Source organism: Rhipicephalus sanguineus, chromosome 2 (genome assembly GCF_013339695.2).
Source record: "Rhipicephalus sanguineus isolate Rsan-2018 chromosome 2, BIME_Rsan_1.4, whole genome shotgun sequence".
NCBI lineage: Eukaryota > Metazoa > Arthropoda > Arachnida > Ixodida > Ixodidae > Rhipicephalus > Rhipicephalus sanguineus.
Window position 1 is genome coordinate 44,357,762 of NC_051177.1, and position 24,107 is coordinate 44,381,868.

General features: G+C 49.5%; 1 protein-coding gene across 6 annotated transcripts in view; it reads left to right on the forward strand.

Annotated features, from left to right (window-relative positions):
- Nucleotides 1-357: 357 nt before the first annotated feature.
- LOC119382834 (teneurin-m) overlaps nt 358-24,107 on the forward strand; it is a 72,555-nt gene continuing 48,805 nt past the window's right edge. For all 6 annotated transcript variants that reach the window (XM_037650705.2, XM_037650708.2, XM_037650706.2 and 3 more), the window contains exons 1-3: nt 358-399; nt 15,709-15,929; nt 22,219-22,426. In XM_037650705.2, the coding sequence (XP_037506633.1) occupies nt 366-399; nt 15,709-15,929; nt 22,219-22,426 (463 nt within the window). In that variant the 5' untranslated portion in view covers nt 358-365. The remainder of the gene's footprint in view (nt 400-15,708; nt 15,930-22,218; nt 22,427-24,107) is intronic.

Here is a 24,107-nt window from a genome sequence, read left to right on the forward strand (position 1 = left end):
TAGAGAGAAGCATGCGAGGAGGCGGTAGTCTTGTCGCCGGAGGCGCGCGCCTGCGAAATGTCTCGCCTCGACCGGAAAGCCGGGGTCACAAAGGGTCCTCTTGTGGATGACCCCGCTCGTAGCCGCGACCCGGGGTGCAGAACAGGGCTGCTTCGGCGGCGCAGTCATAAGCGCCCACAGCCACGGCGGGAAAGGGCGCTGGGCTGATTTGCGATGTTTTTCGGGCGCGCAGATGTTCGCCCCCTTCTCTGGTCGCCGAGCGCTTAGTGCTTCCTGTGTCGGGGTCGCGTGTGGAAGGATATCACTCGAGGAGCGCATCCGTATCGGAGTAAGACGTGCTGCCAGAACATTCGCCGCTTTCGGCAATGGCTCTCGATCGCCGACGTCTCATTCGTTCTGGTACGTTCCCGTTTTTTTTTTCCCTAATGCGATATTATGCATATACTGCTCTCCGACGTAGCCTGTTCGAAAGGGTTTGTACTCATCTTTACGGAGACCTTTCGCTGCTGCCCTAGAACAGCCTATTTGCGTAAGGTATTAACTATTATAGATGTGAAGCAACTAGCTGGATTACAGTGCCGTGTCCACGGGACTTGAGGTCTATCCAGTGCTGTAGACCTCGGAGGCATATGGGCATATTATGCCTCGATAAGGTATGGCCGGTTTTTCTTTTATTTTTTTTGCAATTTCTGGCTGAGGCTGTTCCATCCACATTATTTAAAGGAGCACAATGAGTATTTCTGATCGAATTCGACTACTGTTTTTACTTGAATACGGCGAGCACTGGTTAGCATTGGCTATGCTAACGTTGGATAAATGAGTAATGCTGGCTGGATGATGAGCGGTGTTGGCTAACTATTGAGTAATGTTCGGTAGCGATTCCTATTATTGGGGATATGAAGACAAATATTGGAGGTCTATTGGCTGATGTCTATTTCGATATCAACGCTGTGCTCATTCAATATCAGTCCAAAGACTGAGTTGTGTACGAATTCTTTTTATTCTCCACAAAATCTCTCGTTTTACAGTCCAGCTTTCTTTTCTTCTTTCCTTTGGAAAATCCAGGCGGAAGACGCTAATTCCCGACGCCTTCCGTCCTAGATTTGTTTCTTTCGGCGAACGCTGTGGCGGGCGTCTATTCTCGGGAGGAAAATGTATGCCGCTCTGTCTGACTGCGCTTCCCAGGCAAGCAGTTTGGGCGGCTGCCAGCCAGTCGCGAGTCCCAAGCGCTCCGAACTGTTCTCCACCCGTCAAGCGTGGCACGGAAGACGACGACTGGAGCGCATAAGTTTGCGATGGTGTCGACGAACCCGCGCCGCTGCCGACGGGATAAATATGCAAAGGAGCAGGCAGACGCGATGCGACCGAGCGACCGCCGCTGCCGAGTGAAGTTTTTCTCCCAAGTTGAATCCTTCGTGCGGAAGCGGTACAGCTAGCGCGGAGTGTCGAAGCGGTGGGGAAAGGATGCAGTTCTGCATCGCCGAGGCCACCCGTGGGCATTCGTAGAGGCACCAAGTAGGCACCCTTGCACCCAGCTTCGGCTTTTATCTGTTATCTCGCCTTGCGTTGTGTTGCCTTTATCTCCGCCTCTTCTCGTTTCCAGGCTGCCTTGAGTTCCTTACTTTCTCTGCGAAGAACTGGTTCATCTTTTCTGAAAGGGTTCTCTATATTTTTTTAATATGCTACAATATGTGAACTTCGGAGCGTGCGTCGTTTGTTGTTTGTTAGGTACGTTAGTGCATATTGATTCGTTCATTACGGAACTGAGAGCGCAGCGGCAAGGATATCCTGTGTGTTGCTGAAACAAAAGTGACCTACAGGGGACGACTTTGTAAAAATAAAAAAAGAGGAGAAAAGGCACTGGCGCGTTGTCTTATTGAAGCGGACGAGATCTGCAAAAGAGCTGTCGCTCGCGAAAGAAGACCTAGAACAGCTTTCTGACATATGGCGCTTTGGAAGTTTAGAGCTTTATGGTATACTCTTGTTTGCTTTACCGTTGTCATTCTTTCGTAGAAGTATTGGAAAACTTTCGGATATTGAGTTTCTCGTCGCGGCTGTTCGCGTTCAGTGTGTAGACACCTTTCGAAGTGAAGTTGCTTCCAGCACTGCACAAGCTGTATGCACAGCAAATACAATAAACTGTGTGCGAATCGTAAGGGCGTGCAAAAAAGGTATCTGTTAATTTCTATCCGTCATGCGTGCCTCCTGCACACAGGTCGCAAGGTCGTTATACAAATGTTGTTCGTTTACACAAGGTCGCTTCTGCAGAGTTACCTGAAGGCAATTTTAAACCTTTCATCGCAGACGCGACCTTGTTACACGAGGTCGTGTCCACATAGTAGCCCTATTTGATGTTATTGTACCAGTATGTACAATAATTGAGCCTCTATACTGTCAATATCATGAACACAGGTGCACTACGCTGGTCTGGCTGCTATGCCTTAGGATGGCAATGTAAATAAAGCACAAGTTCAGGGGAAGATGGAAACACGAAGAGATGAAAAATTCTTGAACATCGGATGTCGCTGGAGCCAATGTTTTGACAATTGGTCTTGCCTCCTTCAAATCAGCAACGGCAATAGTGACACAAGAGTAAACAAAGTAAAAATAAAATTTTAGCAAGAACGATGCATCTCTCTCTATGATGAATTACTGCTCAAGTTTGTTGGCAGCTCATTGAGTCAACGCGAACGCAACACCACTATACTGAACCACAAGTGTACCCACCCTACTTGCGCGAATTATTATTTCAGCTGCTGTGGCGGCACGGGACTGGGGGCTCTTTCTCTCTCTGTGGCCAGCATCACTCTACGCAGGCTGAGTTTTTGGATGGGATGTGTGCGTAGAATGGAGGGGGGGGGGGTGATTAGTGGGGGTAGCTGGGCGCGAAACATGCGGGCGATGCTTTCAGTGAAAGATGCCCGTTTTTCCCACGGGATCCTTAACGGGAAAACGTTCGTATTTCGCACCCTCGGTTTTATTCTTTCCTCTTTATTTTATTTTCTCGCGGTCTGGCGTCATCGTTGTTTCCACAGCTTGTTTCTCTCAGCATTCCCGCCATCTCTCGTTCGCTGCACGAGTACCACAAGCATCGCCTAGCGATCCTCCTCGCCTGACAGCAACGAGAAACTTATCTCAATAGCGTGCAATACAGGCGAGATGCGCTCTTCTATGGCGGTGTTGTTTATTCTGCTGCGATTCGACTGCGCGCGTGTCCATCGAGCTGTCCGTAGCGCTGCCGTCGCCATGGCGACCAATCAGCCACGGCGATAGAAAGCTCGACGCGTTATCTCGTGAGCGTTGCCAGAAGGGTGTTTGTTATTCGTTTGTTTTTTTTTTTCTGCGCGGGGCATAAACAAACACCGCTTCATGCTTCTGTTGGCAAGGCCTTGCCGTGACAGGTCGCGCGTGTTTGCGCGTGGCGTATTCTTTACGTTTTCCATCGACCTCAACCCGCCCCCCATCCCTTTCACCATCTCAAGTTCGCCCTTCGACTCGCGCCCCTGATTCTGTTTTCAGCGACCCGTTGCCCAACTCGTGTTTGTTTTATGGTTATTTTGTGACTTTTGACGAAGGCATTTCATTCACGCGCGTGCGCAGTAGCACTCCGGACCTGTAGCTTCGCTCATGTTTCACCGAGCGCTCTCTCTATCCCTCCCAACTTCGTCTCTAAATCGTTCTAAATTTTACATTCCGTAGAATAATAATAATAATAATAATAATAATAATAATAATAATAATAATAATAATAATAATAATATCTCGGGTTTAACGTCCCAAAACCACGCTATGATTATGAGAGACGCCGTAGTGGAGGGCTCCAGAAATTTCGACCGCCTGGGGTTCTTTAACGTGCACCTAAATCTAAGTACACAGGCCTCAAACATTTCCGCCTCATACATTCCGTAGAGTATCGGTTTATTGGCAATGCTGAGGGTGGGCTAGAAAAAAGTATTACACCATCTCCCGCTAAGGGGACCATGAGGTGATGCGAAGCCGGAGCACTTGCACGATCGCGTTCCGTTGGCGTTCGTTGGGCATGTTACCGACTTCGGGCATGCTACCGACCTCGCGTCGTGCAACGCGAAGAGGAACACTACGCGCGTCGTGTCTTCCCTCTAGCCTGGCCGGTAATTCTCACAGGGCGAGCGGGGAACGCAGTCTACAGGCGCGCGAGAGGGTAGCAGCGTAGGAGAGGGGCAGGGGACGCGCATGCGCTGGCGCTCATCGCGGCGCTGCGCAGGAGAGAATTTCGGCATGTCGAGCCCGCATTTCAGAGGTGTCAACCGAAGCAAGCGCTGGACTGAACGCGCGCTGGACTGAACTTGGAGGAAGCAAGCGCTGGACTGAACTTGGAGAGGAGACTAGAGGAGGAGAGTAGCGCATGCGCCGCGAAAGCAGAAGCGAGAACGCAGGAGAAGCGCAAGCAGGTGCTGGCACAGACGTAGAGAGAGTAACGCGTAGCTGTTGGGGAGAGGGAAGGAGGAGAGTTGCGCGTGCGTAGTGTGAGTGCGGACTAGCACGCCGCGGGACATATCCCCCGAGCAAGAGATGCCTTCGCATCTAAAAAATACTGCATCTATCACGCACCGCATCTCAGTCACTACTATGACACCGAAAGTAGAAATGGAGTCATGCTTAATAAAGTGCGCTGTTTTCTGCGACGTTTATAACAGAATGAATAACTTACTCGGCCGTATTGACTATAGCGGCGATCGAAATTCGTTCCTCGCAGCGGAGAGTTCTGCGCTGCATTTCGTCTCTTGTAACCTTGAGCACAAGATGAGAATGTCATCACATGAAAGTAATCGATCAGTGTGTTCGATTGAAGGACTGGCTGGCGGCAGAAGTATTTCGCCCCTGCAAGCACGAGTGCTCTTTTCTCCGGCGCCATCCGTCGGGATATAAAAGAGGGCGAATGTTGTCACAGAAAACCATCCTGAAAAACAGATCTGTAATTTCGCGCTCATTTGAAAATGTGGAATCGTTTCATCCTCAAAATGGTAAACTTAAAAGATTGCAAAACTACTCTGTAATGGCTTGTGAGATGTATCAGTGGCTGGGCTTCGCATACCTGACCCAACTATATTACTTTAATTAGGCTTACTACTTCGCGTTGCTTTAGGGAAAACATATTACAGAAAACGTGTCTGCGCTTCTCAGGAAATATCTGCCATCATCTCGATAGTACGCTGAAGGAAATATTTTTTTTTAGAACATTCGAAAAACTGCGTCGCGGACATGGTCGGCTTTGGACTATTCATGTCTGCTAAGCTTTGGTAGCTTTTACACTCTTAGCCAGTCTTCGATTGATTAAAAACGGTGACATTGCTGAAGTCTCCTTTGTTTTTCTTTTTCCCGATCCTTTGGTTTTAGAATTACCGCACACTTCCCCTTTTTGAACAATGCCTGCCTTTCTTTGAGTTACCTCTAAACAGAGCGCGCACCAATGCCTACATGGTAAGTGATGGCAATAACACTGCAGTTTGTTATATGTCGCCGACGTCATTTAGACATCATTTCACCCTTATAATTGAGTCTGTCATGCGCCCGGGCGACCTGATTTCCGGTAAATCACCCGCAATGAGAATGTTCCACCAGACGCGTTAGACCAGTAAGAGCAGCGGAAAGCTTATCGTGGCCGTTCAACCGAGTTGTTTGCCTGCTTCGGAGAATGTGCGTTTTTTTTTTTTTTTGCGCGCTATTGCCCAGGCTTCTGATCCCATTTCACTCACACACTCAAACAGACTGGCAAGTAAATAAGAAAAAGAAATGACAGAAGGGCGAACCGTATCCTTCGTCACGCGGCCCATGGTTTTGTTTACTCAAGGCCTGTGAGGATGACAGGAACGAGCGGCCTGCGAGTTCGCACCGCGGACAGTCGTTCACAGCGTAGGGGTGATGTGCCTCCAAACATGCCTGTTTCGCGCGACCAAAGTAATTGCGGAGCGTATTTTCGGGTCCTTCCCGAAGCGTTGCCTTCTCACTCCCTTCCTCAATCTCTCTCTCTCTCTCTCAGCGCATCCCCAGTCGCTCTCCCGTCGCGCCGGCTTTGTTTAGGTCCTCGCAATAAACGGCGGGGTTCCCGCCTCCGGACTGAGCATATAGCGGCGACCCCGGACGACAATGCGATGCATCATCGTTGATGCTGAAGGAAGCGCCGAGAGGTGTCATGGATGAGGCGCGTGTAGGGGTTTGAGGGTTGGGCAGTAGCTTGGGAGGGGGGGATCCGCATCATTCCTCATTACGCGTTCGAACGCGCGTTTCCCTGGTAACGAAACGAGAGAAGCCGAGACTTTGACGGAGCCCCCGCGTAGCGGGAAGTTTGGGTGACACTTCCTTCCTCTCTTGTCTTCCTCCTTCCCAGCAGCAGGGGGTGAGAGTGGGAAATGGGGGAGGGGTTGACGTCTAGCTGCCGCGGGACGGGTCATTGCGCGCTGCCGCGGGAGATCGGCGAACGGATGATATCCAACCCCCCACCCCCTCCCTTTTCGCTCGCACAGCCACGGTTATCCAGCGGCCGTGGCACAGCCAACGCCGCTGCTACCCTGCGAGGCGGCGCTCGTGTTACGATGTTTGCATCCCTCCCACATCACTTCATCCTCTTCCAGTGCGAGGGCCTTCGACGTCATCGTCAAGGAAGACTGCGCTTTCCGAGCACGCAGAAGAGCTTTTCGTGCGAAATGAGCTTTTTTTTTCCCTCCTCGCCGTCGACCGTCCACTGAGCGCAACTTGTCAAGTTCACTTGGGCAGGGCTTGCTTTTCTTTCTCTTTCTTCTAGCTCTAACTTGAGTGAAACTCGAAAATGCAAGATAAGGAATGACGCAGGTTGGGGCGAACAGCGGTTTTTTGTACGGAAATGGGAGCAGGACCGTACAGAAAATGACCAATCTGGGGCTCCAGTATGGTACATCTTAATATATTTAGTATTGAAGCAAAGTTGAAATTGACTCTGCGTCTTTCTTTATGTGCGTGTACGTGCGAGTTGCGGCGCGACAAATCTGTAGTGCGTTTCTACTTAGCCGGTATATACACGTACATACAAGCTGCTACATTCACTAATCGCACACATCCACCGTAGCGATTGAAACGTAGCATTTTCACGTCCTGACAACTGTAGCACCCAACGAAGGCGCTTTCTCGTCACGAAACCATCAGTGTTTGGAATATGAGAGCAAAAAAAGAAAAAAAGAAAAGAATAAAGACACTATCACTCGGCCCCTTACGTATTTGCTTAAGACGACTCGGAAAGCTAAAGCCATCTTTTTTTTTTTTTTTTTTGTCAGTCGACTAAGCTTTCTGCACCTCACGTGGTTTTGCAATGCCTGAGGAATCGGCCCACGATTGACGAAGCGATGATGTAATGTGATAATGTCATCATGTGGCGCCTTATTGACGTCATGATGACACCACATAGCGACGTCACCGCATGGCTCTTTTTTTGTATCACTCTTGTCGACCCCGGCGGTCACTTTTCACGTTTGATGCGATACCTATGGCTTTCGCCTTAAGAAAGAAATCAAGCTTTCATATCAACGCGATTCGCGCAAAGGTCGTTCAGCACGCATGCATGGCATCACGCAAAAGAAAAATGCACAGGCGGTATCACAGCTAATGAAGAAGACTGCGCACCCCCCCCCCCTCATCACAGCACGATTCGTGTAAAGAGCGAGGCATGGTGGAAGCTGAGGATTCCAAAAATGATTCTCAGAAGGCACACGCGCCTTGTGTATGCAGTACGCCCTAGCCGGTGCTTCCAATCTGAGCCGGAGCGACAACGCGTTCCATCCTAGCAGTGCTGCTGCCTCCTTCAGGGCGCCGCTTTATTTCGCTTCGTTAGCGTCGGCGAAGAAACAAAGGCGCCCTCCCATTAGCGTCTTTTCCTTTCATCGGCGTTCTCCTTATGGCTCGTCTCTACTGAGTGGCTCGGATTGGCTTGGCTTCCTTTCTTTTTCGGGCCCTTTCTTATTTTTTTCCCCAGGTTTGATGGGTAAAGGCGGTGCTGCTGGCGTTCTCGCGGGCGCCACCATTCCGTTCCGATTGGCTGAGTAATTAAGAGCGCCAAAGATTGCCTCTCGCTTTGTGCGCGGCTCGGCACGTCGCTTGTCTTGGCTCGAGACGCTTTGTTTCGTGCCGCCATCACTCTTTCCTCTTTTTTTTTTCCCCTTTATTGCATTTCACTAATTTCCAGTTTCCTCGTAGGCTCGCTTGTTCTTCCGCTTTTTGTCGCTAATATACGCGAGCGCACACCTGGGACGTTTTTACTCAAGCTACGCTGAAGGCTTTTAGCGAGGCGCGCCCGGGAATCGAAGGATGCGAAGAAGGTGTAGCGGAGAATGTATGCTCTGGGCGCGTTGTTTCGGGAGTGCCACTTTCGTCGTCCTGTTATCGCGCACTGAATTAATCGCCGCCTCTTATTTCTTTGCTTGCTGTATTTAGACTCTTCATTAAATTGCGATCGCCGAGCTTAGTCGTGAATAAACTGTAAAGAGGACCTCGCTTCACAGAAACGGCCAGGGTAAGGTTAAAGAACGCCCGACTCGGTGGTATACGGTGCTCGGCTTCTGACCCGAATGTCGTGGGTTCGATACCGGCCGCGGAGGTCGCATTTCGGTGGAGGAAAAAGGCTAGAGTCCGTCTACTGTGCGATGTCAGTGAACGTTAAAGAACACCAGGTGGTCGAAATTTCCAGAGCCCATCACTACGGGGTGCCTCATAATCATATCGTGCTTTTGGTACGTTGAAACCCAGATATTAACTTTAAGGAACGTGTGTTCGCGCCTATACGTCCAAGAGTATTTTGTCGTGCATGAATTTGAGTGACAGTACGTTCAGGGATGTATATAAGTACAAGTTCTGAAACAGCGCCGCGTGCGATAGTGCTCTAGCAATGTGTTTGGTACGGGCGGCACGCCGAGCACATTGGATTGCGTTCGACAAAAAAAAAAGGGGGGGCGTGTGCTTTAGTGCCAAGGCCCGCCCAATCCGGCTCAGATGATTTTTCTTTCCCGAAATCTACTTTCCTGATTACCAGGTCGCTGATTTCTCGCATTAACCTAATTTCAGGGGCACTGATTTGTTTTCATGGACGCAAATGTCGGTAATTCATTTTTTTTCCCCGTCTAGCTTCCATATCAGTCCGAGGAAAATGAAGTAGACTGTGAGCATATGCTATTTCATTTCGTAAAGAAAACAGCGAAAACATACTCAGGCCTGCATATTATCTGCCCAAAATAGACTAATCAATATACCGCGCTAGCAGTTTGCCAATTTCCAAATACCTGAACATTTCACTCGGGCCATTTTTATTCACCATTTTCGTTTGCACATCCATTTTTACGCTCCAATTTTTTGCTCCACCGCCTTAAGAGAATTCCGTCTGCATAAACACACATACGAGGTAATGAGGCGAAACACTTCTGTAATAGAACACTACCAGTAGAGAGCAATGAAAACTAAAGATAAAACAGTGTCCTTTCTGGATAACGAAACGTTTATTTCTAAATTTCTGTTGAATACGGTCAGCGAGTTCCACTACCAGCGAGAAAAAAAAGTGTCCATTTCGGAGCTGTTATCGGGATTCGGCACCGGCATACGTACACGCCAGCCAGGACGGGGAATTTCACTCGCGACGCCTCAACGGGCAGCCGAATTAGCCCCCTCCCGCATAACGGCTCCATGAATGCGAGATTTATGGGCTCTTCGAGCCACGGCACCGCATATGCGCGGCCTGTATTACCAGTGCGTGGGCCGTCTGTAACGTGCTATATGCACTTTTGGGAAATACTAACTGCACTGCCGCTCATTTTCTCCGCCCTTTGTCTTCCCTAAACATCCCTTTCTTTCTTCTCGCAGCAGAGTTCTTGGATTCTGAATCTGAAATTAGGTGCAGTGGTAGGCCGAGCGCTGGTGCTGTGCTAGGCGTTGCTTAACGTTTCGGTTTGTGCGTAGGAACTAACCAATTTCTCCTCGCGGCGCTAATAAGAGAAAATAACTTTTTACGTCACTTCAACATCGTTATTATCATTGTATCGTAGTAATTGCTGTGAAATAATGCTGTCCACGTACGGTTATTTTAGACATAACCGTAATGTCTGCCACTGAAGATAACGAACTTTTTGTCATTCAAACGATCAAAGGGATCGTTAAAGTTACGAAACGTTCATTATCTATCTATCTATCTATCTATCTATCTATCTATCTATCTATCTATCTATCTATCTATCTATCTATCTATCTATCTATCTATCTATCTATCTATCTATCTATCTATCTATCTATCTATCTATCTATCTATCTATCTATCTATCTATCTATCTTCTATCTTCTATCTTATCTATCTATCTATCTATCTATTCTATCTTATCTCTCTTCTCTCTCTCTCTTCCTCTCTCTCTCTCTCTCTCTCTCTCTCTCTATCTCTCTCTTCTCTCTCTCTTCTCTCTCTTCTATCTCTCTCTCTATCTATCTCTACTACTACTACTATATTATCATATATACTATATTATATAATAATATATACTATATATATATATATATAATCTACGCAACCGCAGCGCACATTCGCCGTTATCTCACTTCATTTTTCATAGTCGACGCCTCGCTGCTTCTCCTTTTTCCTCTTGTTTCAAGCAGGGAAAAGTGTCCCGCACTCGCCGCCCGTATTTCGTGCTCGTCCCATATACCCGTCCATTGCCCGAACGCACATCCTCCGACAAGTCGCCGCTATATACGGAGCTGTCTGCGGGGCGCATGCTCCGTGCCGGCCGCCATCCTATTGATTCTCCTCCTTCCTGGCGGGCCTTTGTCGCGTGATTTTGTTTTCACCGCAGAACTCTCTATACGTCGTGGCCAACCATTTGTTATTGGCCTCGTCATTAATACGGGCCGGCGTATTACCGTCCATTCGGCAGTGGCTTGGCGGGCGCGTCGCACTTGGCCGAGCGCGCTGCTTGCTTTCTCCCAGCGCCTGTCTGCGAGGGCGGACGAAATGAATGTAGATTGTGGGCCGCGCCTCGCCTCGAAGCCCGAGCGCCGAAGTGTGCCTCTGTCGGTACGTGTTTGTGTGTGCGCGCGCCCGCATTGTCTGAGCACTCGCTCAGTCAGGCACATCATTTGTCCTCGTGCAAATACTCGCATGGACAAGCGCCTTCCCCGCCGTAACGCATGGGAAAGGAGGAGAAGGGGAAAGGGGATTGATATTTTTTGTTGAAGTCATTGTGTAAGTTCGAAATGGGCGTGCTATAAGCGAGTTCAAAGCGGGATAAAAACCACCAAAGTGTTGTTTAGAAACTGAACTAAACAAAGGTTGCGAAAAAACTCAGAACCTCCATTTCACTTAGCTCCAGCCAGCGGGAAACACAATGTGAAGCAGCACGTTCACATTGATGACTGCCGAGTGAACTTCTTTATTTATGTGAATAGAACATAGCATTTTTTTTTTTTGATAGTTGGTTGATATTGCTACGTGAAAAGCGAGAGACATTAGCGAGTTTTAGTATAGCGGATAACAGCAAACGCAAGGATTTAGCGTTAGCGTTAGCGTTGCGTGCTCCTACCTGCGCATGAGCAGAACGTAAACGTAGCCCGAGCTCTTACGTACGAACGCTATTTCTGGAATATAGCGTTCAACGCTAACGCTCGCAAGAGATCCCCGTACGTAGGGCAAGATGGCGGTGCCTGTTGAAGCGAGAGCCGTCCACTTCGAATCTTTGTAGCCGTCGTCCTGCTTTACTAAACTTATTCATTCCATAATAATGTTCGTATTTGATTTAGATTTGAGTAATGAGGCTTCGCCCAACCGTGTACCGCCGATAAAATAGCTCCGTTTTTGAGATACAAAGTGGATTTGCGCTGCAGAAGGCTTAGCAAGATTTGCGTGCAAGGTTCGCTGATGTTTTCTGTAGGAGCGCAGAGGTGGCGACGCTGTCTTTAGTCGCCTCTTTCCAAGATACGGCCACAAGTCAATCAGATACATGTCAGGCGTCGTTTCCCTTCATGCCTTTCGCGGCAGTGCATGAATGTAACGCGTGATGCGTCCCAGCTTAAAAAGGCCAGGTAATAGGGGTCTTGAAGAATTCTCGAACGCGGCATGTCGACAGAAACCAATGTGTCAGAACTCAACACTTCGGCAAACGCGACATGGAGACGCAACAGTGGTGACTTTTGATCAGCTCGACTTGGTGGCGCTTTTGTGGATTCTACAGTGCATTTAGTGTTTTTTAAGGGTGTGCGAATATCAAAATTTTCGAATACGAATCGAATACGAATATCCACCTTCGAATATCGAATCGAATATCGAATATCAAAGGTAAAATCCCTCCCCAGTAACAATATTTTATTTAACATGTAGCTATTTGAAAAAAACAAAAACATTAACAGCCTGACTGGCAACACCATACACTGCTATCTCCAGAACACAATGTCCAGGCTAGCACAATGCAAATCACAACACAAGCAAATATCACGGCACAATGAAAGTAATGACTAGATATAGTGAACGAGTGGTAGTGCGGCACGTTACGGCCGCATAATATTGAAAATGTATGGTTACATGATCGCCAACAGCGCTGCACGTCGGAGATGCACCAGCAATAAATCGTACGTATTGAGGCGCTCGTCGCAGGCAGGTATCGTGCCTCCGTGTACTTACGATGTTTATCGCTCCTCTCGGCAACGTTTTTAGCTATACGAACGCAGCAGAAATGTGGAAGACGAGTTATTTTATGCATGATAATCGAATCGCATATTCGAAGTTATCGCATATTCGAAACTATTCGAATACACGATTTTCGAATCGAATACGAATATTTCGAATGTTATATTCGACGAATATTCGAAACTTTCGAATATTCGCACACCCTAGTGTTTTTATATCTAGATGGCGCTGTATGTGCTTGCAGAATAGTCACAGACAGCGTCGAAGACGCATAGTCTGCGGTAGGCGTTTGGGTATGAATCTTATCAGAGGCGTAGGCAAGGGGGGGGAGGGTTGGGGGGGTTCAAACCCCCCCCGAAATTTTTCAATTTTGCTTGCACATATATACACGCACACATACAAACGCACGCACGAACATACATAAAGTATGGTTGAGCCCCCCCCCCCCCCCCCCCCCCCGAAAAAAATTTCTGGCTACGCCCCTGAATCTTATAACTCATTAATACTTTGGGCGTGACCCGTGGGCCACCTAAACAGTCGCTTCAATAGCCGTTCGCTCTTATGCACACCTCATACACTTGGTGGCGCGCGCGAATTCGCCGGCGATCGCATCGAGTTTCCACATCGCGCCGCGCGGCCGTGTAACAAAAGCGCCGGTCGGTCGATTGATTCGTTTTGCCGAGCGCTTGGAAATTGTATTTCCTCGAACTCGCTTCCCTGCCCTCTCCTCTCTCTCTCGCTCTCTCTCTGTTTCTTCTTTCCTCATTTTCTTGCTCGGGCAAAACACATTGATCTTTCTTCCTTTTTCATCCGATTGTCTCGCTCATTCTTTAGTCTGGTCTACAAAACGTCCTCATTTTACTGCAGTTTCGCGGAGCGCCAGCAAAGGCGCGTCATTATTTCATTGCAGGGTTGCGCGAAGCGACGGCGGCAAACCGTGAGAGGAAGCGACTGCGAGGATAGAAAGAGCGTGAAAGTATAACATGAAGGATAGAAGAAAAAAAAATTAACTGAGCTGAAATTCAGCAGCAGAAGCGACGAGAGAAGCGCCGTGTGCGCGGCCTTTGTTCCGCGGATTTGGCGAAAGGCCATTTGGATAACGAAGGAGACGAGAGCGCGGTCTCCGCTGTATTAAGCGCGATGCCTGCTGCACAAAAGCAAAGGAGGCCTGACCGCCGAGCAGCGGCGGGGAATTTGGAACAAAAGAAATCAACTTTCCAATTGCCAGATGAATAAACCTTCACGTGTGTAATTTGATTGAACCTTCGGAACGCGCAGCGGGTTTCCTCGCGCTTTTGTTTTTGTCGTCAGTGTTTTCGCGTTTACTATAAGCGGTGGAGTGAGAAATATATAATAATTGGGGGCCACGGTTCGATTGTGAGCGTTTGGCGACCGCTGGCGCACGCACTACTCGCGCCTGTGCTTTGTACGAATAACCCCTTTCTTTCTTTCTTTCTTTCTTTCTTTCTTTCTTTCTTTCTTTCTTTCTTTCTTTCTTTCTTTCTTTCTTTCTTTCTTTCTTTCTTTCTTTCTTTCTTTCTTTCTTTCTTTCTTTCTTTTTTTCTTTCTTTCAATTGAAATAGAATTCACAAAAGGTGAAACGGCGTGTATGTATGGAGCGAAATCGCGTAAAAGGTGGCGCAGGGCGGCAGCACCCGTTCGGCGTAAATTGTCATTGCTTCCCGCGCTTCTTATTTCAAGGCCGCCTGCTTTATTTGAAAGCGTATTTGTCATACGGCGATTTTTTTTTTCTTTCTTTTAACGTCGCCTTCCTAATTCGTGCTCGGCGGCGGAAGTGGGGGCGGCGAGGATTAGGCGGAGACCGGCTGTGAAAAGTGCGTCTCGTGGCCCCAGAAGTGGCAGACGAGCCATTTTTTCGCCGCCTCTAATGAGACCCCGGGAGAGTGTCCCTAATTGCGCTCTCCGTTGTTCAGGCAACGACGGCGACCATGGTCTGTGGACGCTACTTCGATGTACAATATACATTTTTTTTTTGTTCCTTAAATCTCGCGGGGCAATCTGCTATGCTAGCCTTGTACGAAACCAGGAAGTAGGGTTCCATAGTGGATTTTGTTTCCAGTTAATCGTGCTTGGTATAGCCTATGCGCGGTATTTCGATAAACGTGGGATGCCTGTTTCTTCTTTTTCGCTGAACGAAGTGGAAAGCAAAGCCTGTCTTAGTAACAGTGTCGTTCCGCCACTGAGCGCGAGGTTGCCGATTCGATTTCCAGTTGTGGTGGTCGCATTTTAATGGAGGGCAAAAGAAAGAACGTTTGTGTGTTGTAAGCGTGTTTTGGGTTGCGAGCTAGGCTGATCGCGAGTATACCCGAGCCGTGAGCGAAACCACAACTCGGTGCAGATAGGAAGCCGTGCCCGCATCTCCAGCACCATGTGGTGCCTTAAGAATTACGCTGCCACGGTAAACATCCTACTTTCCACTTTACTTTCTTGCGCTTTTCTATACATATGTGCGCGCAGGATCTAGCGACGATGAGTCTTATCTTTATTGATATCAACTTTGAGGTAGGGTGGCGACACATAGTTTGCCTTCGTTTGTCTCAATCTGTTTGTCCCGTCCTTGCGCGCTTAACCAGTTGCTCTAGTTTACACCAACGAGTCCAAGTTTGCACCTTATTGACACGTAGTCACTGACCTAGCTTGCTTGATGTTGTCAGACTTGGCTTAATTCGTCACACTTTCTGTTCTTGATGTATTTTTGTTCATGAAACTTTTATTTATACACTGTACAGTTGCATAAGTCTGTAATGACTCCGGTATTACAGTGGCGCTTCACTCCGTTCACGGAATGAAGCGCCACTGTAATACCGCAGTCTTTTTTCTTTTTTTGTAATGCACTGTGTAAGAGAACCAACGTAAGATGTGGAAACGAAAAAGGAAGAACTGCGCTCTTTCCTGTCATATCTTCCTTTTTCGCTTCCACACCTTAGGGTGGTCCTGTCGCGCAGTGCATTTAAAATTTCTGTATGAACCAATTGGCTTGCAAAAAAAAGCACTTATTAATGAGAGGTCTCGTCTTTTCTCTCGCGCAGCACCGTCAGCGACAGCCCAGCGGAGAGCAGCCTCTCTCGCCCCAGAGTCGGGGCCGTGCGGCGCCACCATCGACTCCCCGCCGGATCCGCCGCGGGGCTTCCGGCCCTGGATCTTGGCGCCCCCGGCTCTGAGACAGCAGTACTCGTCGCTACCACCGCCACCGCCCTCTGCCGGCGGACACCAGGCTAGGCAGCAGCAGCGCCCTCACGCCGCGCGCCAGGTAACGCCCGGTTTGTCTTCCCCAGCGCGAACATTTTGCACACCGCTCATCTGCATCCGTATGCCGCCAGCGATCCTTTTAATTATTCACTTAGCAGACCATGGTATATACACTTCACCGAGGTGCCAGCGGCACGTGTTGCCGACTCTCTCCCGCCGTTACGCGAATGGATTAACGTGTGCGCTATCGTAGACTCCCTTGCAACCCATTCGTACGACTCATTCTGTGGGCAAGTTGGAAAAGTACGTTAATGACTGCCACAGTGTGTGTTATTTTTTTTTTTTCACTTTATGTCGTCTGCTCAGAAATATAACGAACCGCATCCGATGACAGCGACAGGACTTATGGAGTCCCCCATTATGCCTGCAAGGAAGTCGACAATCGCGGCTTTAACGTGCCTTAAGGAAGTAATCTACATTGCGAAAACGGCTGAGACCTATAGGTATGGCTTTTCATTTAAGAGTGCTTCGCCTTAAAAGAAACATCTACGCAGCATACTTGACACAGGAAAGGCGAGTTGTTTAAACCGGAAATAAATTTTCGGCTCCCTACCCTTAATAGACGTAGGGAGACATGACGACGGGAACGGAAGAGAGAGAAAGAAAAAATTACACTATCGCCCACTAAAGGGAACCATGTTTCGATGCGAAGCAGCGGGGAGATGGTTAGCTTGAGCGGGAGATGGCGTAATGTATTTTTTTCTTGCGTTCTCGAGCATGTGCCTTCCTCTGGCGTAGAATCAGCACTGTCCTCCAGTCTCCATCTAGCTCCCGCTGCGTGGAACTGCCGGCGTCCGAGGTATTCGACTCCCGCAAAGTCGCAAGATCATGTGCGTCTGCCTCTCTGCAGTCCATGTCATTGGTGTCGTCGTGGGATTCTTCAGCGAGGGAAGGAGAGCACGAGCGCCCCGCGTCTAGAGCCACAGAAGCAGAGGCGGCCATCGGCCGCTCGTGCCACGTCAAGACGCCGGAGGCGTCGCTGCTGCATACTCGTCGCAGGAGAGAATGAGGCGCGCGAGAGGGGCGGGGCATAGAGTTTCCTAAAAATGACCTAGAGGGAACTCTGGCGCTGCGATCGTTCAGCCACCATGGGAATGATGGGTAGTACACGGATTTACCTAGTCATCGTGCTTGTGGGCTTCGAACGCACTTGTGGCTTTGTTTATTGCTATGTTTTGGTTTTCTTTCGGATAAAAGAATGGATCGTTGTGAACTTCGTGACCAGATTTGAATCGGTGAGCCTAAAGAAGTTAAAGTGGTGAAGTGAAACTGCTGATTTTTGCTGAACTTCGTTTTGCGACAAAGCGGATGCAGGCGACGCGGAGCCAAACAGAGCCAAAAGAACGAAGTTTAGACAAATCCGTGTACTACCCATGATTCCCATGCTGGCTGAAGCGCGATGCATTGCAGCTCCCATAGACACTAGCGTCAGAGTTCCCTCTAGTAAGTATTGTAGGAAACTCTATGAGGCGGGGGAAGCGAAGAGAATGCCGGGGTCCACAAAGTACATCCGTCACGGATATGACGTTGATAAAATGGACGCCAACTGGCGAGAAAGAAAAAACCAAGAAAAAGATACCCTGTTGGGAATCGAACCCACGACGTTGCGGCCGTGACGGCAAGCGCCCGACGCCCTACCGACTAAGCTAACTCGGGAGATGCTAGACACGGCGCGAACGCGCCTTATATCTTTCACACATTCTCTTTCGCGGCGGGCGGAGCGGGGCGGTGCCGCCATCTGTGAGATGTGAAAAGAAGTAATGCTTCACGCTCGACACTTACTAGCGCTTACTCCGAGATTGCACGCGATATCGGAGGTCATGGTTAAAGAGTCTCGATAGTCTCGATACCAGCGAGTGACACTGGCCGCGCTGGCGTTGCCGAGGGAACCTAGACGCAGTTACGTACTTTGCCTCCCTCTTCGTGTTAGCGTGCGCCGGCTCATCGGAGTAATGCAGCTTCCACGTGCACCAACGGGATTTCTCCGCCGCCGACTGCTTCAATGGCGCGAGCACCGACTAACAAAACTGCTGCAATATGCGTTGCAGAAAGGACGCGATTTCGACGTGCGAATGTCGTGCATTGGTGGAGCGAGAGCAGCGCCTGAGAGACAGAGGCCAGCGGGACGCACGCGTTTGCGGCTCAGGCTACGAACCTTTACCTCCCGTGTTGCTGAAGCGCAGTGTGTGTTATGTATGCATGAGCACAGGCGTCGGCTACCCATTACTAGAAAGTGCACACCGTGCCGTTCTCTCCTTAATTGACGACGCTTTGAAGAAGTGCATACCGGGTACCAGTGTTGATTATGAACTTGTTGATGTCATCCTTACGTGGGATTCACGACTCGCTGTGTCCAAATATATGTTCACACCGTCAGCTACCACAACGGTTTAATCATGATCATGGGCGTTAGTCGTCACAATAGAGACATGCTGTCAACATGGGTGCATCCACGTCAAACGGTGCTATAGATGCCAAACACAAATAGACATTGTACAAGCTCTCATTTATCACTACACAACAAGTACTACTTTTGTGAAGAAACGTTTCACTTTCGTGTTATACCGATTCCTATGACGGAGGGATCAGCCATGTTTTTTTTTTTCTCACCCGTTGGCGTCCATTTTATCAACGTCATATCCGTGACAGATGTACTTTGTGGACCCCGGCATAAAACACTTTCGTGTTAAAAATAACCTCTGTGGCGTTGCCATGGGGAACGTCGCGCGTGGTTCAAAGGTTCCGTTTTCGCCGAACTGCGCTTCGCCCGGCGCCCTGTTTCGCTCACGCGGTCGCGTCTCAGTGGTAGTTTCGGGATCGCGTACTGCCGCGTGTGTTTTGTGCGCTCGTGAAAGTCGCTCTGATAGAAAGTTCGACAAAATGTCGCATGCAACGACGCTGGCACTACGAGCCCTCAGGAGCATACCGCGTTCATCGGGGCTCAAGTCGCTGAATTGGAGCCCAGCGTCGCGAGCCAATGTCTCGTTGTCAAGTTCTCCGTCCACATCCATTGCGCCGATTACGGCAAGCTTCGATGGCTTCGATGGCAGTTGTTGCTGCTGTGGATCCCGCTACTTTCGCTCTGCTGCTACTAGCGTCGGCGGCCGCGCAGTAAAGGCGGGCAACGTTGGGCACGGCAGCAGTGACGTATGAAAGTCTGATTTCAGGCGGATGATTTGAAGTGCGCTAACGCGATGCGGACCACTAAAACGTGACTTTATTTTTAAAAAAATCACAGCATATCCACGGGGTGAATGATGATTAGTGGGGCGAAGCGAACTCTCGCTGCAGCACGGCGATGGCATTGGCACGAGCGTGGTCCTTCTTGATGGAGGATATTGTGACTAGATTGTTTGAGAACCACAATATGTTGCACACACCGCAACTATGGCCGAAATTGTTATCAAGGAAGTCCCGCTGGAAGCGCGCGTTGGCGCCTTCGGGCAGAGCCCGCCTGATGCGTTTTGCAGCCACTTCACGTGCTCGCACAGCCTCGGGCTCTGCCTGCCGGTACGCGCGCTTTCTCGCCGTTTCACGGTCCTTCACATTTTTAAGATCCTATTCGCGCCGCAGCCGTGCAGCTTCGGCCTCGCGGGCTCGAACGGCGGGGTCTTCGCGCCGCAGCCGTGCAGCTTGTCGAGCGGTTTCGGCCTCGCGGGCTCGAACGGCGGGGTCTTCTCGCCGCAGCCCTGCAGCTTGTCGACAGCTTCGGCCTCGCAGGCTCGAACGGCGGGGTCTTCTCGCCGCAGCCGTGCAGCTTGTCGAGCAGCTTCGGCTTCGCGGGCTCGAACGGCGGAATCTGCTTCGCGGCGTCGACGTGCAGCTTCGGCCTCGCGGGCTCTCCCCGCAGGATTCTGTCTGCGAGCGCGCGCTGCCGCCGCCTTCCGTGCCCTCCGTTCCGCAGCCTTGTCTTCCATCTGGCGACTCCGAGCTAAAGAGAAAGCGTGCCAAGAGGGAGCCTCATGGCGCGTTACTTCTGAAATGTTGTCTTCGAGTGTCGTTGAAAACACGAGACGCAGTAAAGAAGAAAGAACGCCACACAGGCGAACACGCACGAGAGTGTCACTCGTCAACGTCGTCGTCTTCTTCTACTGCATACCAGAACGCGCGCAGTAAAGAAGAAAGAATGCCACACTGGCGAACAAGCACGAGAGTCTCACTCATCAACGTCGTCTTCTTCTTCTACTGCATACCAGAACGCGCGCGTCTCACGAGCTAGAGGTGGCTACTACAACGCTACAAACAAACGGAGGATGGACAGACCCACGGCATAATGAGCTTCGCCCCTAATAAGCACTTCCTTGGCATAAAAGTAGCACTACGAGGTTTCTGGACCGCTATTTCAACAATCAACGTCGACTTAATACTTGCCTTTAGTGTCCCTTTAAGATGCTTCGCATTTAAAAAAGCTCATGCGCAAAAGACTGCAAGTTCGAGTACGAGCGTGCAGTTTGCAGGAAACCAGTCGTTGAGTTAATGCTAAAGCGCTAGTATTGCGGGCCAAGGGAGTGTCGAGGTGGGTTAAGCCATCCCGACTGTGAAGGAGGGTATCCGCCTTTTCCTTTTTCCTGCGCTGCCCTCTGCCGTTTTGGTAGTGGGGCGGAGCTTCGCAGGGTGATCCGGGACAACCGGGCTCGCCATAACAAAAGCCTCCGATATCGGAGACCCTACCACAGCTTTTCGCGACCTTTCCTCCAGGGGTAGTGGTGTAGGGCGCATACGCCGTGGCACCGTGAAAAAGGCGGATTGACCCGCTCGTGTGTAGGTCTGGTTGGGTGTTAGTTTGCTCGTCTGCTGACATCGGTGTCAGTCTGCTCCTAGCTTTAAACTGAGTATAGGTATATGCTTCGTATGAAGTCAGCGGTTATCTGTTCTAAGTTAAGAGGGAGATTTACATTTTATGTTTTTGTTTACGGAAAAGTTTTTTGCGTACGCATACCCCCACACTCCGTTTTTGTTAGCTTGTAAACTAGCTTGAGTTCTTTTGCATGATTGATGGTTTGTGTTGCCCAACTTTGAGTAAGCAGCAACTATAACTATCTACTAATGTTTAGAGTCTGTTCTTTAGTTGTCGACTCTTGAATATCATTTCGTATAAATGAAGTTTGTACCACGGAATAAGGGACTTGCCAGCCTGCATTTGTTCTGTGTTAGCCTCACGTGTGCCCATTTAGCCCACATAACTTTCTACGTCCACCTCACGCGCTTGCCTTTTCTTGGAATCGAGTATGTTTCTCTTAATGAACACCGCTTATCTTGCCGTCGCGCTACAATTCCTTGCCCATGACCACTTCTTTTAGGGGCGAAGCTCCTTAAGGCGGCACCCGTTCGTCCCTCGTAGTCGTAGTAGTAGTCGTAGTGCGTAACCATTCTTACGCTTTGACCTCCAAGGTGGTGCCGGTGGGAGATTTTTCCTGTGCGTTGTTGAACAATAAAAAATTCGCAGCGTGCGCGTTAACTAAAAGCCGAATTCTTCTGTCTCTCATTCCCCATTAGCAGCCATTGGCATGTTCCAGTAGGAAACGTTAGTAGAAGTAGAAGTGTAAGTGTTAGCTAAAAGCCGACTTCTTCTGTCTCTCATTCCCATTAGCAGCCATTGTTTACCTCCAAGGTAGTGCCTGGTGAGATTTCTCCTGTGCGTCATTAAACAATAAAAATTTTGTTCAAAACGCCGTTGATTGATGAAATAAACCAACGAAAGACGCAGATGTTTTGTAAAAGCAAAACGAAAAGAACGCCAGATGTTTCTAAAGCAAAATGAAAAGACGCCAGCTGCTTAACGAAAGACGCCAGATGTTTTCTAAAGCAATGGTTTTCTAAACAATGAAAATTCACAGCGTACATGTAAAATTAAAGTGAGCTGCAAGTCGTCATAACTCATCGAACCTTAGTATAAACGCTCCCGATCTCACGTCGGTGATGATGTACTGGGCAGAATTCACGGAAGATTCACGGTTTACCGATGAACCTCCACAGCTTCGCCCACTCATCATCATTCACTCCGTGGATATGCTGTGATTTTTTTGTTTATTTCGACTAAGATGTCCTTAACACCCCTTTTATTAGCTGGGCAGATGCGATTAAGAAGTTTGCGGGGATAACGTGGCCCCAGCAAGCACAGGACCGGGTGGATTGGCGAAACACGGGAGGGGCCTTTGCCCGGCAGAGGGTGTAGTACGGCTGATGATGAATATGACGATGATGAATATGATTATGCATGAACTGAGGGACTTGAATACCCGATTTTGCTCTGAGCGTTGGTCTCACGTGCATTCTGTTTTTGACTGCAGTGTACGACGGAGCGTAGGGCAGCCGGGCGGCCGGTTGCGCCGCCGCCGGCCGCTGGCCTGTCCTCGTCCGGATCCGAGTCCCCGGACGAAGAGGAAGAGCTCGACGACGACGAAGAAGACGAGGAGGAGGAGAACCGCTCCGACGCCACATTCACTGGATCCGAGCTCGCGCTCGCACGAGACACCACGCTGGTGCTCCAAAGCAGACGTGCGTATCGCTCAATTTCTTGTCCATAGACAAGAGATGTAGTACATTTTGTACTGTCGTATAGTACATTGTTCGTATAGTACACGAAGCTGTTGTTAGACTAAGCAGGGGGGAAAAAACACGTAAGGTGCTCCTGTAAATCTTAAGCTTCGCATTTCACAGCCACGGCTTTGCGTAACGGCACACTGACACACGATGCCTCCAGTTCCCTTTCATACTTCGCCATTACAAGCGCAGTCACCGCTTATTTCGCATTCTATTTGGAAAGGACGGCAGTTGCAACGTTTTCACAAGACTGTCTTCTCTCTCGTATTATGGGAGACACTCATCTTCAGGGAGCCATCATTTATTCTCCGATTTTGCCCTCTCAGCCCAACGTCATTTATATGGGGAAATAAGAGCTTCAATTTCAGACATCCAGAAAGCTGAGGGCAAAAAGGATAGAAAAAGTAATCAAACTTTACTTTCTCGGAGCACCGCGGCTTTTTTTCTTATACCTCCGTTATTTTATTGTATAAGAGTTCGCTTCGTATTATTCTGTTTGCATTTTACCGTGTAGTTGGTCCCCCATCTAGGGCAGTACACTCACCTCTGTAATAAGAGGTTTTTTTTTTTTTTTTTCCTACCGGAAAAACGACGTCGTACGAAGCGGCCCGACGTCCACCTTTCGACGACGAAACGTAAGGACCTGCAACACGAGAAGTTCGTCGCAGTCTTTTACGCTGTTCGAGTGAACGGCGCATCTGAAAAGAAAACACACATATACCGTATACGTGCGCGGTAATAACGTCGTTTTCTCCGGAAAGAACACTTTCCTCTTCAAGGGGGAGATCGCGTTTGAAAGTTTTTCTCCGCCGTGGTTAAGTGAGTGTAGTGTTGCGTTTCGTAATGAGACCTCAACGCGTCCCCGCGGGCCTTGGCTTCTTGTACTCGCCAACGGCCAGACAGAGTATCTCCATTGGGAGTTAAGAGAGAGAGAGAGAGTGTGTGTGTGTGTGTGCGCGCGTGTGTGTGAGCGCATGTTTACACACGTATGCATTGCGTGGCTTTCGTACAGACACTCGCCGCCTGCGCGATAGCTCAGCAAAAGTAACCGTGTGGTGAGATCAGCGGAAGAGGGGTCGGGCGCGGGAGTTTTCGGGCACCGTCGCTCGGCGGGGTCGTATAAGAGACTTGCGGCACTGACAATTACGGCGTCTTCGTATTATCGCATAACCGGCGGCACGGAGCCCTCTGGAGGCAGAGCCGGTGTATACTCGACCCCTTAGGCCCCGTAATCCGCCTAATTGCGCACCGTATATGCTTGGCAAGGAAATAGAGAGGAGGGTGAAGGGGCACCCATGCCATCATTAGCTCTCTCGGCACCAGGGGTGTAATTATCCGAGCACACCCACACGGAAAAGAGAGCCGGGTGTGGCGTCAGCTTTCGCTCCGGGGTTAAGCAGCAACTTGCATATAAAGCCGCCCCCGCCGTCTCTTCCATCGCGGCGCCGGCGTTCTATGGCGGTGTTCGCGCGCTGTTAGCGCTAGCGCCGCGACTTCTTGGCCTTTTGTGTTTTTACGCTCTTCAAGCATGGGCAGCTGCGCGTTGCGAGCGACTGCATTATAATGTGGCAGGTGGCTTCAAGTTCGCAGTTTCGCCTCGTTTCCTGTTTCGCACGTCGCAGTTCGAGAGTAGTGA